This window comes from Papaver somniferum, chromosome 11 (genome assembly GCF_003573695.1).
Source record: "Papaver somniferum cultivar HN1 chromosome 11, ASM357369v1, whole genome shotgun sequence".
NCBI classification, from domain to species: domain Eukaryota; kingdom Viridiplantae; phylum Streptophyta; class Magnoliopsida; order Ranunculales; family Papaveraceae; genus Papaver; species Papaver somniferum.
In genome coordinates, this window is record NC_039368.1 from 2,064,583 (window position 1) to 2,083,976 (window position 19,394).

Below are 19,394 nucleotides of genomic sequence, written 5' to 3' on the forward strand. Positions count from 1 at the left end.
GGGTACCGAAGGTTCATAGATCGGAAAACTAAATCAATCAAACATAGAAGACAAGAGATTAAAGTGGTTCGGCACTAACGCCTACGTCCACTGTGAAAACCCCGTAGGGTGAATAACATTATTGATCTCCAGAGATGATCATTCTGGGATCACTTACACTTACATAAGGTACACATATTTATAGAGTGAGTGATAGAAGATAAACTACAACTAACTAACTACACCATAATCAGATCCCCAAATATTGGAGTGTTGACTCTTCTTCTCTTTATCTTAACTAGAGTCTAGCGTAGATAGAATAGGCATACTTGACTTTGTCTATCTTCATGTACACGTACATAGTCTTCTCTTCATGCGAACTGTACGATCACCTTGGTGGTTTGTACACGAGCATTATATTCCAACAAGACCTTTTTTCCGATTTTATACCCAGGTGAAAATAAAAACTGACGTTATCCTCGAACTCTTGGAATCACATGCAAAGCATACAGAAGATACTTAAAATGCTAAAAATGTAACGTAACTCACATAACCTGTATCATCTTTTGTTCCAGGAACCATATAATTAGACAATTGAATGTTACATATTAACGAAGTTTTCTTTATTGTCCTAATTCGTAAATTCAGAATTTATTTCCCCGGAATTAAAATACCTCAGATTTCACCAATTTCAGGGGTGTGACAGTTGTTTATATAAATAAAGTTTAAAGTTCGCAATACCTATACTTTTGGATGTCCCAACTTGAAGATGTCGTTCTACTCTAAGGTGAGAGAATATATGAGTGCTAATGTTTGCGAAGACTATCATCTTATGAAATATTTCAGACTAAGAAGGATATAGAAGTTCTAGTGCTAGTATATAATCATGATATACCTTAATTGAGTGTAATAGATCAGAGAAGTCATCAGCTAGGAGTTGACGCTTTTTAGCCTCCTCTTCCTTCACCTTAATCCTTTCCAGCAGCTCTTCAAATACAAGCTGCAACACATGTTACAAGTCAGTGTAGACTCGCAACCACACACATCGTACACAAACTACTTGCATCGCTGTAGAAGAGAAAAATCACTACCTGCAAGTTGATATCTTATACCGGGTTCAAATACTCGGCAATAGCTGCCATGAACTCTTCATAAGTCGAAGCAGATGACAAAGCAATCTGCAAATTAACCAACATATGAAATCACAAACAAACCCAAAATTTGCAACTAAACGATTTCTGCGAATAAAATGAACAGTTTGAATAAGAAATTACCTTTCCCAACTTCATAACATCTTTTACTCGAGTTTTATTGTATCGGTACTTGGAAAAAAATAATGAAGTGTTTACATGGCAGAAAAAGAAAAAAATATCTAATGGACTCCAAAGGACAGTTGAGTTAACATAAAGTTACTAAACTGCCAACCTTCGGAAGAAACAATAGTAATCCAACTATACAAACTTTCTTATCAAACAAAAAACCACAAATAACATGCCCAAAATGTACTATCTACCTTTGGTTTCAGAACCAAAACATAGGACTACTACTTCGTGATATATATTCTTCATTTTTATCGTAGGAATGAAGCATCTCAATATTTTTTAACTGAAACAGCAATACAATCATAAACAAGAGCAGAGCTAAAATATGAAAGACCAGACAGGATCCGGAAAAAAAAGAAGAGGGAAAGACAAGGTACACTAGTTCTGAAGTAGGTCTTGGTGATTAAGCTGACACTGGAATACCTGCATTAGTTCAGGAACTTGTAGCTCGTATTTCTTGACAAATTTTTCCACAAAAGACTTGTCTGCGATTGTTATAAATGTATTAATACAAGGTTTATTCTGAATCAGACCCTTGGAGACTAAAATCTTAACAACAGAACACCTAGGTATAATCCTGTTCTTCAAGCTATAGCAAAAAACTTTTGAGGCTCCAGAAATACTTAATGAATTATAACCCATTTCGTTCACAAGGAAATTCATAATCCCCATAATCTTCTTTTAGGAAGCCATCATACAGCTGGGATGTTTCCTAAATGCTGCATGAATGTGATCTTCAGACCAACCCCATCTCTTGTAAACATCCATTTTTTCCGTTCATTGATGTCAATCCATGTATAGCTCTAAGAAATGTGGTTTGTAAGTGATGGAACCCCATTTCTTTAACCTTTTCTACAATCTCTTTAAATCTATTGGCGCTTTCTGAATATGCTCTTGGTTGGGCGCTTAAACACATATGAATATTAGTTTCAGGAACACCTTCATTTCTCAAAAGCTCTACATTGACCATCACTCTTTTAACTGGGTCGGCACTGATTATCCAAGAATTTCGATTAATCATTTTAATGACGTTTACATCAGAGTGAACAATGCTCTTAAGTGTTTCAAAGGAAGGAATTATTTCTCCCTTTAAGCCTGGCGTCAGAAATTTTGGGAACCTGGATATGAAGTTGGCAAGCTCAATTTCATAAATTCCTTTTGATTTGAAGAAATCCAGTTTGGGTTGAAGGGTTTTATGAGGATTAGATAAGAGGATGGATGGTTCCTTGTTTACTAGCTTAGAAATGTCCACATGTTTTGAGTAGGGTTAATACTGAATCTGGTTTCGTTGTGGTTTTAAAATTGATTTTTTTAGAAGCAGTAATTGCTTCAGTAATGAGATAAGAAACCACAAAATCATAAGAACAGGTGACATTATTACTAGTGGAAAAAAGAGAAGATGGAAGTAACCCTAGAATTTGAAATTACAGCATTTTGATCTTGTATTCTGAATGGAGAATAAGCAAGAGTGGTGAAGATATTTGTAGTAGTAGCATGTGTGCTTTTTGACTAAAGAGAGTTGTCTATTCACCGGGAAGAATACTAATTGTGATTGCTGGAACGCTTGGTTTTGCATTCAGTAATGTTGGAGAGGTTAGTGATCAAACCAGCTTGTACCCCTTTCACTTTACCAGATGTATCCTTTTTTTGAATTTACCCGAGTCCCATGGCGTTTAGCTTAGAATATGATTTCAATCAGTAGTTAATATGATTTCCCATGGCGTTTACCAGGCCTTGGAAAAATCTAAATTTGTTGCGTTCTTTGATGCTCATCTTAGATTACTAGTTGAGAGGCGTAATTTGGAAACGATCAAGTGGTCTCCTGAAGTTGTAAGTAATCACTTGCCGAATGTCTCTGGTTTGGGAAATGAGATCTGTACTAGTTATCTGATTGTATGCTCTGAGTTAGATAAGATATGTTTATTCACTGTGAAGTCGAAACTAATGGTTGTTCTGCTTTGATTTCCAGATATCACTTTTTGGTGGCTTTGCACTCTCAAGCTTTATTTACTATTCAGTTGTAACTTTTAAGACGTGATTGACTGAATACACAATTTCATGGTTCACCATTTTTTAATGCCAATGTTTTTTTTTGTTTGCTTAAATTCAGTTGGGAGGATCTGTGCTACAGAACCTCTCAATTCTAACATCTGACGACTGGGTACTCATCATCCGGGTCTTCATTTATCAGCAGAGTGCAACCATCCTTGAACTCTCTGCTCTACTTTCCTTCTAGTTTTAGATATTTTCAAACTTGAGCACCGAGTAGTTGTAGGAAAAAAAATACGCCGTTGCCGGGGATCGAACCCGGGTCACCAGCGTGACAGGCGGGAATACTTACCACTATACTACAACGACTTGATTTGCTGAAGTTGCAGCAAGTCCATAATTAATTTACTAACTGTAACTGTTACCCAAAGAACTGATCCAGCCGTTTGTCTTTTGCCAAAGGCATGGATGCTCAAGTTATGTATCAAACTATGTAAGTTATCCTTTCTTTAAATCTCCAAATCAATATGATAATGTGTTTTATACAGACTTCGATAACTAAGCATCAGAGTAACTACTACTTTCTTAGGATGTTGGGATCATTAAGGGTCTTTTTTGGCAGACAAAAAAGACCACTTTTAGGATTTTTCAAGGAATTCTGATCCACTTTTAGCCTCAGTTGCTTGCCCAAATTCTCTCAAGGATGTAATATTAGTTTCTCCCAAATCTTTCAAAGAAATCATGCTCTTCGTGTGAGGAATTGCCTCAATGTAACTACAGTCTGCACCGTTGGCCTTATCACCCCAGAGTTTGTTTAATGTTGAAGTTTTCGGGAAATAGCAATAGAGTCTCGTGCCAAAGCATTTGTACCACAATAAAACTTCATTGCTCCTTGTGATTGCGAATGGGATATAGCAATCTGGCTTTTCCAGCTGTATACTAAACTCCTTAATCTAGCATGACGCACTTTTGTCGTGGCAGTTTTGTTTCCCATTACACACTTCGATGGCGCAACTAGTTCCACTATTTCTGTTATTTTTCTTGTATACCCATATGTCAATGCAAGAAGCTCTAAAGTCGTCTCTAAAGTCTGTATGAACCAAATACAAATTGTTATTCCCTCCAAGCAACTTGAGTAAAGATTTCTTAGCTAAATAATCAGTTCTGTTTTGAATATCTTTAGAACGTGACAATGGGATCGAATGGAACTTATCGGCTTCCAAATCAAAAGCCACAATCTCACATTCTTGTACCTGAATAAGATCACTTTGTTGGCACCAGTAGAGTGCTCCATTTGCATAGATACCTAGCGAATCTTGAAGTTTGTCACGATCGGTAGATCCAATAGATCTCCACTTACCACCAACAGTATACACTTGAACATGTCCTTTATGTTCATCATGATGATAATATATTTTAACAACTAATCATTGGTTGAAGGACAATAGCCAAATCCACTTGCTAAACGAGGCCTTGTGTTTGATTTATCACGAGGCAAATCGGAGTAATTATATTCGGAAGAACGACAGATTCGCCGGTCAAGGGGTTACAAATTAGAAAAGGATCTGCGCCAAGAACATCTCCTTTGCCGAGAAGAACGTCATTATCTTCTCCAAGACAAACCAAGCCATTGCAAGACCCAACCATGATCACATCTACCAAGCTTGTTACAAATCTGTCGTGTTCAATCTTCGTAAGTGTGTTGTAAGAATTATAATAGTCCATCTTTGCATGATCATAATGATCATACTCATCTCCATAGAAAATTTGCAGTTTAGCACCATGACCATGAGAGAATAGAAAACCAGGGTTTCCAGTTTTATTACCGAGGATTGCTCTCCAGGTTGGGCATACTCGTTTCGCATGGAGAGGTTGGGCATACCCTCCATGGTGATAAAAATGATATTAGGTGGTAGCAGACTAACAGGCTACAAATAATGTAGGATGTCTAACAACCGGTGGTGCGTAAGAACAGGTGATTTTATCAACGATCCGTAAATATTTTGACTTTTTCTGGGGGGTTTATTCGTGACTATTATGCGAGATTTGCATCGGTAAAAAGTGCACTCAACAAGTTGAAAGAGTATTAGTTGTGTGGATGATCCATTGTTATATGTTATTGAGGTATATAAAATAAAAAGGAAAAAAGTCTTTGTGAATTTTATAATGATCGTTGAATATGAGTTTTGATTAGTTTCTTCGCTGGACAAGATTAGGATTATCAATCAACTACTAAACAATAGTCCATAAGAGTCTTTAGGGTAGAGTTGTGTAGCAGAATACGGTGTCTTGCAGTGTGTATAATTGTATAATCTGAATTTACTTTATTTCAGAAATGTGGCGGTTCTCAAATCAAGCAAGGATACAAGGTATAGATTGGATCTATTCAGAGAAAATCTGCGAGATATTCAGAGAAAATATGCGATGAAAATAACTATCCGACATATATTGGCATTTCAAATACATCTATAGAACCATCAAAATAAAAAATCACCACCATCTGAAAGAATGATTTACAAGATGGATATACCAAAACTATTGTCCATCAACACATTCGTGAAAATATCGGTTCTATAGACCATATTATTCTTCAAGCAGGGACCTATAGGAATGAGAATCATGAATAGAAGTTTAAAGTGATTTAGGTACTTAATTAGAGATTTTCTTTTGTTTTTTCTTAGGAATGAGTTTTGCTTTTATTTTTATTTGGAATAGATTTTCTTAAATGGGACTTTTAGAAATCACAAACAATTCCAACTTTGTTATGGTTTCCCTTTTTGTAAATGTTATAGTTCTTATAATTTTTCTCTTATGCTACCATTTTCAGAACAAGAGAATAAATTATTTCACTTGAAACGTTATTGTGAAGTAGTTTTTCGTGTAATCGAAGATATTCTCTGTTATTTATGGACTGAATTGACCCTTAATTTATTAGTTTTGTCCAGAATATTTACAAACTGATCGTAGCGTAATCAATCTTCCCGTCATCCTTTACATGGTGTGGGATAATTACCATATGAATTTAGATCTTTGCTGCTGATGAGCACGAAAGTGCGAAGCATTTTCACCCATAAATACATTAGCTGGGACACATTTTATCACTAATAAACTTGTTTGTAGGTGTTTTTATGAAATAAGCTCTTATGGAGAAAGTTGCTCGAAAAGTGATTTTTGTACCTCAGAGGACACATGTTATTTGGACTGTCACTTTTGGATAAGGGGTACCCAATTACTAAGGGGCATCCTAATTGCTATTCGCACTCCGGATTGGATAAGGGGAGGAGCAGTGATTGCCTTTGATTTGTAAAATGAAGGATATATTCTCGGTTTGAAGAAAATAGAGGTGAAGATATTGTTTGTGTTATTACATGCTGATTTGGAGAAGATTTGCCGTGGGAGTATATTCTGCATTGATTGCAGGAGTTATATGGAAGGAAATGGAAATAAGATATTCTGTTTTGATTTGTTATTATCCTGAAGATAGTTCAACAGCTCATATACACGTAACAGAAAAGGGAAGGAGAATAAAATCTCCATGACTTGGCAGAGAAGTCAAAAAAATATATTTTTGGGTTTAAGTGATTTGATTCTCTGAGTTATAGTAGGAAGTTACATATGGTATTCTTTTAATATTTGCGGATGTCTAATGGGGGGTTTTGGGATGACTCAAACAACTTAGAATCGCGTGATAATAACGGAAAATATTCCAGTGGAGAATAATGGAGTAAAGAGAGAATATTTGCACATTTAGCAAGAGATATTGGATGTTGCTGAGACTATATAATGAGTCTGCTGGAGTCATAGATGGGCATCGAGAGTTGGGAGAGTTTGTAACGCCTGTTTAGCGGTTTATGTTATTTTTCTCCTTTTCTTCATTGTAAACACCATTTGAGCTATATAAAAAATATTTTGAGAGTGTCTACATCATGAGTAGCTAAACCCCATCACTGGGACAACGGAGGAAGCTGTATTTCATCCTTGGGGTAATTTAATTAATTTCTTATTTAATTTTTGCACCGATTTTAAATGATTTATGATTTCTATTAATTAATTGTTATCTTGTTTGATAGTGTATGTTTAGTCTTAGGTGCTTTTGATACACTATGCTTGTAATTTACAATTGATGTTTCACGAAATCTATTTTGGCAAAGAATAGAGTTAATATTTTTTGTGTTTGGAGCTATAATTGCCTAGGATTAATTTCTGAACCACTTGAATATGAAAAACAATGAAATCCCGAGTCCCAGTTAATTCTTCATCCCGTGACAATATTTTGTATATATTTTTCTTTTATTTTAGTTTAAAAAATCTTTAAATTTAATCTTCACAAGTCCGAGTGAACGACAACCTTCTTACCACTATATAAAATTTCATCAGCTGCCGTAAATTTCAAGTAGTAAATTAATTTCAATAGCTATATTCTAGATTAGGGTAAAATAAACCACGTCTGTTTAGAAACTCTAAATAAACACGAAAGATATCTTTTTTCGTGTAACGAAGATATCTTTAGAATTTAACCAAAATTTAGATAAAATATGGAAACAAAATATCATTAAACCCGAATTATCCTCTGTATATAAAAACCAAGTGTAAGCGATCTTTAGCCCCAAAAATAAATAATACGATAAAGCTAGAAGAGCTTCGTAATATATATACAAGTACGAGTATCACTACCTATACGCGGTAATCAAAGAGAACAACAAAAAATGGCAGAAAACAACAAATTGACAAAAAGAAGAACATAGAAGACTTGCAAAACAGTATGAATAGGCAAAGTAAACTTATCTCTACCTTGAAGAGCTTCACATCGACATAAAAAGAAGAAGAGACTTACAAAGACAACAAAGAAACCATAGACAAAAGGGGTGTGAATCTTCGATTTGATACAAATGGTATGTTTTTATTCAATTAACCAAGAAAAGTTTAATCCCGGCTAAATAGTTTAAATTTATCTTGCTTGCTATTTCAATCAATTCTTTGTTATTTGCAGAGCTAAAAATAAAATAATTTTTTACTATCAAGAATTTTTAATTGTGCTTTAAAGTTTGTTTTTGTTTAACAATAGATTATAATAAAGATAACTCTGATCAGAACTTATGTAATTTTATTTTCTTGCACAATTTGGTTGTGTAATATATTCTCTATATTAAAAGAGCATTAAATATTACATAAACAATAAACAGACCCGTGCATCATACGGTGAGAAGCTAATTAAGTCAACAACAAGTATATGGAATGTGACAGCATATATACCAATCAGCTGATTAGAGAGAGTATCAGTCACTCACCTGTAGTTATTAAGTTGAAGGAGAAATCCAAAGTATAAGAGGACTAGAAAACCAAGAAAGTTAAGCCCTTGAAATGGTGTCAGAAGACCATTAGCAAGTGGTCTTGACTTGTGTAGGGGAAAAATATCGCACCTCTTATTTCTATGTGAAGTTGTCACTTCATTACCAAGCGAAGCCAATCGCACAAAGGATACCAAAGATGACATCACGGAAGCAACTTACCAATATAGGATCGCGTACACATTACCAAGACCAAGTTTCCTTCACTTCTAAGATAAGGATACAATTGCAATTTCCACCTCATGATTTTAATACTTAAAGAAAAAATTAAAGAAAGAGAAAGGGGAATTGGTATTATTATTATTTTCTCCTTCTTTCTCCAAATTAGATCTAGAGCTCTACCAATAACCCATTAATGGAGATTTTAAATGTAATATTCATATAATTCCTATAATCATAGTGAAGAATCATGAATGTAGATTACAATGATCGAACCATGTAAAAAATCCCTGTGTCTATTTATATTTCTAATACAAAAAAGATTTAAATCTAGAAGGGTGTGTTGTAGGGTTTCCTGCAACTACAACTTGGTTCGCTCCACCTTAAGTATATGATAATAAAACAAATTAGGCCAAAATATACTTGCTTCAGAATCCTGTGTCCACTGAATCCTACTAATCGACTGACAGTTGATTACATTAATTAGATCCTGTTCATCATTTCCAGCTACCAAAACCCATAGAAAATATACTAGTTTTATTGTTACCTTTGCATCAATATCACGATCAAAAATATCATTTATCAGGCATCCCACCGACCGTATAAACAATGAACCAAGTCCAAAAAGTACCAGCATTTTAATGTCAACAAATTTCGATGATGGCGATGCTAAAGCTATCGACCTGATGCAGAAAATTAAACCAGAAGATTTGTAGTGGCACAAAAGAAAGGTCAATATATGTGATTCCTTGAAAATCAGCTTTGAGAAACAGAAAATATACAAATAAGTCTGTACATCAATGTCAACAGATGAAAGAAAAACTTACCAAAAACATGGCCAAGCGAATAACAATGTTAGGCTTAGCTTATGCAATCGAGCAAGGTAAGCGTAAGGACGAGAAAGATATAAATCAATCCATGGTGACGACAGTACCTCCTGTTCCTTTTCAACTAATTTGTGATCGCCATCGTCATTTTCGTTATAAGAAATCTCTTTTTCTACTGCACCAGTTGAAGGATTTTCCCTATCACTCGAACTGCTAACATTATTACATTTTTTTACTTTGGTTTCTCGTCCAGTTTGCAGACGTAGAGGTTGATGAGGAATGATGGGCCTAGAAATTAATGCAACCGTTGGCGGAATAGAGATTGAATACCAAAACGAGGATGCCATTGTTTTTCCTTTTATCTCTGCTATTAACAGGAAGAGACTCTGATCATGATCATATTAGACACCTTGTTTCAAAGTCTTCATGTAATTAATCCTTTAAAAGTGACATGCTTGAACCATGACCGGATTGTTAGTAAATAACTTTGTCTTTGTATACTATGCATATGCACGAAGACTAAGCGTCAATATCTTCCTTTGACCAGGTATGGCCGGTTCGACGACTATTCCAAAGAAATTTTCGACGACTACCACGTGGGACTGTCTTAAGATTTAGAGTAGTATACAAAAAATGCTCATTCGATACACCATATCATTTGTTTTAAAAATCTAACCAGATCTAACTAACCACAAATCTCTATGCCAATCCAACGGTTTAATCTCTAGAGAGTATCAAATAATCCCAACAACCTTCAAGTGAACACCAACGTAAAACTCCACTTGCTTAAACATTTCAGTTGACTCCCTCAAATCAATGTCTATGAGAAATCTCAAATGAAAGTAACAAATCCGAAATGTTGTTTGATGCAATGATTGAATGGAGGAACAAGAATGTGTTGGGAGTGATATTTGTTCTGTTCTTGGGGCAGCTTGTTTCAACTAATCTTGCTCTTAATAGTTTCACTTCATCTCTATTAGCTAATCACAGTAAGTCTGTCATCACTAATTTCTTAATTTCACATTTATGTTAAGAATTTTAATGGACCCTTTCTTGCTAAGAATCCTGTGAACCCATTTTTGCTAATAATGTTACTAACATTTTCTGTATTGATGTTTGATTTGATGTGTATTTGTAGGTGTGAATGCACCTCTAACTCAATGTCTGTTATGTTATAGTTTACTTGCACTTGTTTACACTCCAATTGTATTATATCGACGACAAAAATTAGCGGTAATGAGATTGTTTTCATTCAATTTTGTTCTAATTTTATTATGAAATGTGTTTATTTTGGTGATTATGGGTGTAATGCAGGTACCTTGGTATTGGTATCTTCTTTTAGGGTTTATTGATGTTCAAGGGAATTTGTGTGGTATGTCACTTAATCAATGCGTGTTTTACTCGATTCGAATGGTAACTTGGATCTGTTTGGGTTCACCGGTATCAATGCTGAGATGAGTTCAATTTTGTAGTTGTTAAGGCATATCAATACTCGTCAATTACAAGTGTGATGCTGTTGGATTGTTGGACAACACCATGGGCCATGATCCTTACATGGATTCTCATAGGGACTCGATATTCTCTATGTCAGTTCTTTGGTGCAGCCATTTGCATGGCAGGACTTTGTTTAGTAGTCTTTTCCGATTCAGTGGGTGGTGCCTCTGGTGAGTGTATGTTCTTGAGATAGTGGTACTCTATTTTGTTTAACTTCTCTAGGTATTTGTGTCCCTAATTCGGGGATTGGCATGATGTGATGTTAGCAAATACTGCTTGCAGGTGGAAAAAATCCTCTTCTCGGAGATGGACTTGTAATTGCAGGAACGGTTTGTTATGCGTTGAGTAACGTTGGAATGGTAAGATAATCTTCTGGTACCTCTTTGTTCTTTAGCTTGTACCTACGGAATTCATTGAGGATGCTGATCATGTTCAACGAGTAGTATTCATAGAGTTCGTCCTTGTGCATGCAGGAATATTGTGTTAAGAAGAAAAACCGTGTTGAAGTTCTTTCGATGCTTGGTATTTTTGGAGTGCTCGTGAGCATTTGTCAAATGTATCCTTGTCAAATTTGGGATTCTTGTTCTTGAATTCATCATGTAGCGTTAAAATTTCTATTTCAGTAATGCAAAACCTGAACGAGATAAACATGTTTCTTTCTTTGACATTTGTAAACAGAATTTTGATGGAGAGGAATAATCTGGAAGAGATTAAGTGGTCTCCTGAAATTGTAAGTAATCCAGATTTTGAAAGGATGCTAGTTTCGTTGTTAGTTAATCCATATTCTGTCTATTCATCGGACGGTTGACGTTATGTATATGATTCAACTAGTTATTATATCCACTGTGTTTAAAAGAATATCATATTTTCCCCAAGCAGAAGATAATTCTTTTTTCGTTTTTCAGATATCGCTCTTTGGCTGCTACGCAGTCTCAGCTTTTGTGTTCTATTCAACTATTCCTTGTGTTTTGAAGGTGGGTAATGAAACAAACTCTCAACGCGAAATGTGCTCCACTCACCCTTTGTCGCACTTTAGACCATTGCCAGTTACACCACAACCCTCTTTCTTTCTTTGTCACACTCTGGGATAGGACTGCAGAAGTAACATCTTAATTGTTTTTCATGCAGTTGGGTGGAGCTGTTCTGTTCAACCTCTCACTTTTAACATCGGATGTATGGGGAGTGATCATCCGCGTTTTTGGTTTCCACCAAAAGGTATACATTTTACTTTAATCTAATTTTTCTACATCCTTTAACTGTTCTAGGCATTCACTCGTCTCTAAATAATCTACTGCAGATACAATGGTTATACTATGTCTCCTTTATCACCGTAGGAGTCGGACTCATCATTTATTCAACAAAGTAAGTTATGGTGCAGTTCAAGAACAAACTCTCATCTAGTATGTAGCCATTTCTAATTCGCTAGATTTTCCTAACAGTGATCAAAATTCTATTACCACAACAAATGTGGAGAACGAGAATGAGAGTGGCAATAGTCAATACCAACTACTCGATGAAGAAAACAAGGGTGTCAGAAGCCAGACGGCACTAACCTAAAAAGGGCGTCAGAAGCCAGACGGCAACAAACTAAAAGGCGCATACCCATTTTTCTGCAGGAAGCCCATTCATTCAAATAGTCGGAGTATGCATGAAGTTTCTTCTAAAATGAGAAATGGTGAAGAAATTTTTAGCGTCTGTGAAACCACATTCTTTTGTTTGAAATTCTTCAGAAATACCAAATGTTCATAAAAAAAAAATACATACAGTTTTTACAAACCCTTTTTATTCCGAATAAGGCAAAGACAGTTTCTTGATATAACAGGACAATGTTTAGAAATACACCTGGACCAAAATCTCCAGGCACAAATTTATGACAGTCGCATTCTAATTACGAACCCCATACAGCCCATAAAATTGCAGGAGGTGTAACTGAACAAATTTTCCTGCCCAGTTTTTGATCCTTCATTGTCAGACCAGACTTCGAGTTATTCTTTCACTTTTAAACTTGTGCTGCCAAACAATTCCATATTATGATATGAAATAATTCCAAACTTTCTTAGAAGAAGGATGACTGCGATACTAGGTGATTATATTTTCTTCTTCTCTGTTGCAAAGACTACATTGTGTTTCAGGTTTCAGTGATATATATAACATGCTCAACCCAAATACACTTGAGTGGGAAAAATACTGCAAGAAAGAGATTGCTGCTGCAAAAGCCAACAATATACTGCAAGAGTCTCTTACATACTTCCGTTTGAGTAAATAAAAAAAAGGTTAATGCAGCAATGAATCCTTCGCAGTTGTTTACATGGTGTACACTGCTAGCACCCAGCTCATGAGTCCACCGTACTGCAGTAAGCAAGCTAAAAGGCTTCTGACTGCACATTTATTGTCTCTTACCTTGTGGCTGTTCAATCTCTATTGCAGACACCTGCAATGTTGCACAATATATTCTCTATAGTGCACACCTCCAGTATAGGAATACAATCACAAGTTCACACAAGAAAATTTTACAGAGACGTGTTACAGGAACCTCTTTATAAATTTTGCAGGTCTGAAAATTCTAACATACACGAGAAAATAATATAGACAGACAGTAATTTACATACTTCCACGTGAGCAAATATAAAAAATGTCAATGCACCAACGAATCTCTATACAAGGTGTACCTTCTTAGCACCCAGCTCATGAGTCCACTGTATTGCCGTAAGCAGACCAAAAGCTTCTGGACTAGACATTTCTTGTTTCTTACCCTGTACAAGGTGTACTTCCCTACACTAGAGCCTGGAGGGGAAAACATACTTGATTTAGTGTTTGTTGCAACTCTGAGAATATAGGGTGAACTATTCGTGATTCTCTTAATTGGTTACTACAGACAACAGTGCACAAAAATGCAGTTCTACAGGTTTCAAAGCTGTAATTACGCAATACTATGCTGTTTATGAGTTGACCTGAAGGAATGGTAGACACGTAGATCAGATCTATTTTATATATAATCAATATCATTATAATCCTATATTCAGTTTTCCTCTGATTCTAGTACTACTACTACCTAATGCAGAGTTTCCTGCCATTTTGAGTGATTTATGATAACCAAACAAGAATTTTGTGAAATCAAACTGCCGATGCACCTTAACCAGTTGAATCAAATACAATCTACATAACAAATGAAATCAAGCTCAAAAGTTAGCTGATTACGAATTTACTCTCTTAAAAAAAAGTAGCATCTACTTCTTCTCTCCATATTGTAGGATACGCTTGCCAGCTACCCTTTAAGGGGATCCAAGCTGCTTTCATTTTTTTATGGATTATCAAGTTTATTTGTGAGCGTCAGACAAGAAGATAACACAAATATAAGCTCCACGCTAGAACACTTTCAGAGAGCACACTACCACTTCCATCCAGCATTCATAGAGACAGAGGTCTTATACTACTAGAGCCCACCGTTCTTTTGGTTGAAATACAAAATTGATAGGCTACCTTCATCCCACCCTAAAGAAGAAGGGAAGCACCTCGCTTTGTCAAATACAAAATTAATCAGGTAAGTTCTTCGTCAAAGATTACCAAAATAAGAAAGTTTATAGTTTTAAACTACTAAGCTCAATATCAGTTTTACTGCCTATAACTATGTGGACAAAAGCAACTAACTTGATTCCAAGGTTTATTTTGATAATTGCCAACAAAAACAAAGTTTGATCACAGTTTTCATACATTATATAAAACTTTCTAATTTAACAGAAAACCACAAGCACCCCTTGCCCACAATATACTTCTGTTTCAAAAATAAAAATTCAAACATCCCATCTCATAATATTAGACAACCTGTAGTGGTGAACAAGCATAACACTACTAATCCATGATGTAGTTTCTTCAGTTTTTCCATACATATGAAGCAACATAACCAAAATAACAAAACAACCCCAAAGAGGGGTAGAGATAAAATGCGAAAGTGTAGCTGGATATAAGCAAACACGGGAAAGACAGTGTACACTATATTTGAAAATGCAGATAATTACCGTGTATTCGTCTCATCAAATCCTTCAATTCTGCAGTAGATCTTGGTAATTACGATGACCTTGGAATACCTTCATCAGTTCAGGAACTTCTTGCCCGTACATCTGGACAAACCTCTCCAGAAATGCCTTGTCTACGATTGTTGAAATTGAACATAATGGAATCATTTCCTTAATCAGTCCCTTGGAGACTAAAATCTTGATAACAGAGCACCTAGGAATGATCCTATCCTTCAAACTACAATAAAAAATTAATGGGCATTCAGCAGGACTTGATGAATCATAACCAATTTCGTTCACAAGGAAACTCATAACCGCCATTATCTTCTCCTCAGACACCGTCATACAACGAGGATTCTTCCTAAATGCAGATTGAATTTGATCCCCAGACCAACCCCATCTCTTGTAAACATCCATTTTTTTAAGTAAGTTCAAATTTAGGTAAGTTCAAAAGCTCTAAATTGACCATAACTCTTCTAAGTAAGTTCAAATTTAGGACCCAATTAACTCGTCTAATCAATTTATTCACGTTTTCGTCAGTATGAACAAGGCTCTTGAGGATATCAAATACAGGGACTGTACTTTCATTTAAACTCTGTATCAGGAATCCTGGGAACCTTGAGATGAAGTAGGCTAGGTCATTTTCAAAAATTCTTCTTGATTTGAAGAAATCTAGTTTGGATTTAAGGGTTTCATGTGGATTAGCAGAGAGGACGGATGGGTGATTTGTGATTAGTTTAGAAATGTGGGGTTGAGTAATTCCGTATGCTTTTAGTAGGGTTAGTACTGAATCGGGTTTAGTTGTGGTTTTGAAATTGAGTTTTTCAGAAGCAGTAATTGCTTCATTTTCAGACAATCCACATGAATTAATCAGATAAGAAACTACAAATGGATTAGATAAATTAGAATCAGTATCAGAATCAGAATCAGAAAAAGTAAGATTACTAGTAGAGAAGGAATAGCAAATCAAAGTAACCCTAGACTCGTTTAGAACAAATTGATTTTTTGTTGTAAACCTAAAATACTTAGCTGATAGTGCTACTGATGATGAACAAGATTCTTGATTGATGATGGCAGTGCTCTCCAGAGTAACTCCTAGTTTATGTATCAATGATCGAAAAATTTCGCCTTTTCACCGCAAAGAGAAGAAGAGAGAGCGAATCTCAGTAGGAAGGAAGAGATTCTAAAATCTTATAAACCCTAGAAAATATGAGGGCAACTTGTATAAAGAATCAGAGATGCTGCAGATTAGATATTTTCACCCTAGTTTTAAGGGATGCATCCTGTGGGTGGGGGTGACGAAGTCTACCAAATTATATGTACACCTTTCATCATCCACCACGTGTATAGAAAGAGACACGTGGAAGACATGCAAAATAAGATATCAAAACATGATAGTAAGCATCTCATCAGAAGATGCCACCGGTCAGCAGATCTGACGGTCAGGGACAGAAGATCATAGAGGTATGATGGCTCAGAGGAGCACCAGATAATTCCCCTTGGGTGTTATCACACCCAATCCCGAGGAAGATCCCAGATCAAGGCCGAGAGGAAGTTTGGCTGACACAGATGTGACAAGACAAAGAGACACTTGTCTGACACGAGCAGACATCCATCTACCCGCATTAAATACCAAAGAGATATACACGTGTCAATCAGCTCGTGGAAGAGGCGAGGATAATCCTTCGTATTCAAGCTCAGGCCGCGGCATATGACGAAGACCTCTGCGTAATAGGCACAAAGCACAAGAAGATAAGATTACAACGACCCCTCAGAAATGGGACCCACTCCAACCCTATAAATACCCCTCTCCACTAAGAGAGAATTGAGAGCAATTATAGGAGAATATAGGAGAGAAAAATAGGAAGAGTAAGTAATCCCCTACTTCCGCAGACCTATGTATACTCTAAAGTCATTCGACTATCTTTGTAACCATTCAAATACATAGTGAAACACCAACCCCGTGGATGTAGGTCTTAGTACCGAACCACGTAAATCTGTTTTATTTACATTTCAGCACCTTACATTCAGCGTTAAACTTCATATGCTTTACATTTATACTTGATTCTCGGCTTATTCCTTTATACGAACATTATTTATGATAATATTCGACTAGACAATGACAAGCCCGAAGGCTTCGAGTCGATGAATCGATATAATCATCTCCGTTACGCATACGACGTACAATTCTAGAATTAGGATGTATGTGAATATTGTTTGTGAACACGTGGATGGCTTCGTGATTTATGTGTTCACAATCTGGCGCTAGAAACAGGGACTTTGTCCCGGTAAAAGATTTATCTTATCCTGTTATTTCACCTTAAACACGCATTACGGTTGTGCCCTATTCTGGGATCAGCGTGCTTTCAAAACCTTTTTTATTCTGGGCTCATGGTCTTCATTTTCACAAACACCATTTTAAAGCAGACAAATCCACTGCTATCTATCACAGGATAACCGATGAGGCGTTTTTCTTTTAAAACTAAGACTTCATAATCCAGATTCATGAGTTCTCGCGACGGATCTGCCTTTTCAAGAGTTTTCTTTTTCAAAAGTAGTCTGAAAACAAGGTCCATGATTGTTTATTAGAAAATTTGTATTACGAAAACCAGACCGATGGAGTCTTTACGTTTCTCTTTTATTAAGGCCCTTGGGCAGCTCATTTCCTTCTATTCCAATAATTTTGCGGATACGAATGACACTAACTCGATCCTCGTGGATATCTTTGGTTCTCTTTATTTGTTCCCCTATGCAGAAAAAGATTAAAAATGGAAAAGATACTAGAGGAAGGAAAAACCAAAGACTCATCAAAGGAGACACCGAGGATTACCCCGGTCATGACCCGAAGCAAGCAGAAAGGAGACAAAGCTAAAACAGCTATTCAGAGGCAGGATGCTGCGGAAATCACGTCACCTATGAACACTAACTCCATTGCAGCCGCGGCTCTCAAAGAAGCATCCACAAAGAACAACGCAACTTTTGCGGCCCTCCAGGCTACAGAAGCTAACAAGACTTTGGTTTCAAACCAAATCCATCAACAAAGAGAAGGGATGGCAGAATCTAAGACACATCAGCCCGCACATCTACCAGTCTTCGGAATGCCGTCAACCAACGATCAGAATCAAACCATACCAGTGGTTTTAGTACCGCGGGTGGAAGCTCAACCGAGGGGACCAAACTTGGAGATACCAACAAGTGAAGCTGATCCTCGGCCACCCTTAATACACACAGTAGACGATGGGGGAACTATGGCCGTAGGGGTACAAGCCGGAACTCCCAATCAGGGATCAAACCAGTCCCACCGACTGATGGTAGAGCTCGAAGAATTGAAAAAGATCCAGCAAGTCTACGCAGATGCCGTAGCTCTTCTGGCAAGGGAGAACCAAGACTTGAAAGATAATATTGCTCAAAGAACGAAAACTAGCCAACAACTGGACGAAGCAAATTCTAAAGCACCAGAGCCTAATCGAGACCGAAGAATCATCCTAGCAAACGCCGACAGGGGAAGCAATGCATCCGATCCGGAATATGCCGCCGAAGACTTAGACTATTATGACAGTGAATTTCGAAGAAAGAAACGCTCAAATGAGCATGAGAACATGGTGGCAGGCCTGGAAAAGGGTATAAAAATTATGCGCAATGAAACGGGGGCCTACAGTAATACCGCAAGTGCACGGTCGTCAGTTGTAGCTCGTGCAAGTACGGGTCGATCCACAGAGATCGGGTGTGTTTTGGAGTGTTCTAGCTAATTGGGTTCCTAAATTGCTATTGGGCTATGAAGCCTTTTGGCTTAAATTGGGCTTTGAATACTAATGGGTTTGAATGCCCTTTGAATGAATTGGGCTTAGTGGGTTTGTTAACAATAAAATGAACTGAGCTTGGGCTCAGTTATCTTTGAAGTGTAAATGGGCTTTGGCCTTACAGGGAACTGAACTTGGGCTCAGTTGGATGGGATCTTTACTTGGCTTCACTGAGTTGAACTTGGCTTGGCAGGAGAAGAAGTGGCAGCAGAACAAGTGAGCAGCAACAGCAGGGGAAAGCAATGTAGCAGTGCAGCAGTGGAGAAAATGCACAGCAGGAGAAAAGCAATGCAGCAACAGCACAAGTGCTGCACAGCAGCTGCAGGGCACAAGCAACAGCAACAGCAACAACAACAGCAGCAGCAGTGCAGCAGAGAAAGCAGCAGCAACAGAATGTACAAGATGACTGCACAAGCAATAGAATACAGCAAGAATAACAAGGCAGAGGCAAATGGTAGCAAAA

General features: G+C 36.8%; 1 protein-coding gene, 1 long non-coding RNA gene and 1 other non-coding gene across 3 annotated transcripts; 1 reads left to right on the forward strand and 2 right to left on the reverse strand.

Annotated features, from left to right (window-relative positions):
* Positions 1-3,587: 3,587 nt before the first annotated feature.
* TRNAD-GUC lies at positions 3,588-3,659 on the reverse strand. The gene has a single exon. It is a non-coding gene; the product is annotated as a tRNA-Asp (tRNA).
* Positions 3,660-10,433: 6,774 nt separating this feature from the next.
* Positions 10,434-12,932, forward strand: LOC113323055 (solute carrier family 35 member F2-like). The gene is made up of 11 exons (XM_026571301.1): positions 10,434-10,613; positions 10,763-10,857; positions 10,939-10,996; positions 11,097-11,288; positions 11,401-11,477; positions 11,592-11,674; positions 11,797-11,848; positions 12,024-12,092; positions 12,247-12,333; positions 12,416-12,480; positions 12,558-12,932. Exons 1-11 carry the CDS (start codon positions 10,481-10,483, stop codon positions 12,673-12,675), a joined length of 1,029 nt encoding a protein of 342 aa, XP_026427086.1. The 5' UTR covers positions 10,434-10,480; the 3' UTR covers positions 12,676-12,932.
* A 709-nt stretch (positions 12,933-13,641) lies between these two features.
* On the reverse strand, positions 13,642-16,387 carry LOC113323056. Its single transcript, XR_003347407.1, has 2 exons — positions 15,135-16,387; positions 13,642-13,902 (listed from the first exon to the last, which is right to left on the reverse strand). It is a non-coding gene; the product is annotated as an uncharacterized LOC113323056 (long non-coding RNA).
* Positions 16,388-19,394: the final 3,007 nt, after the last annotated feature.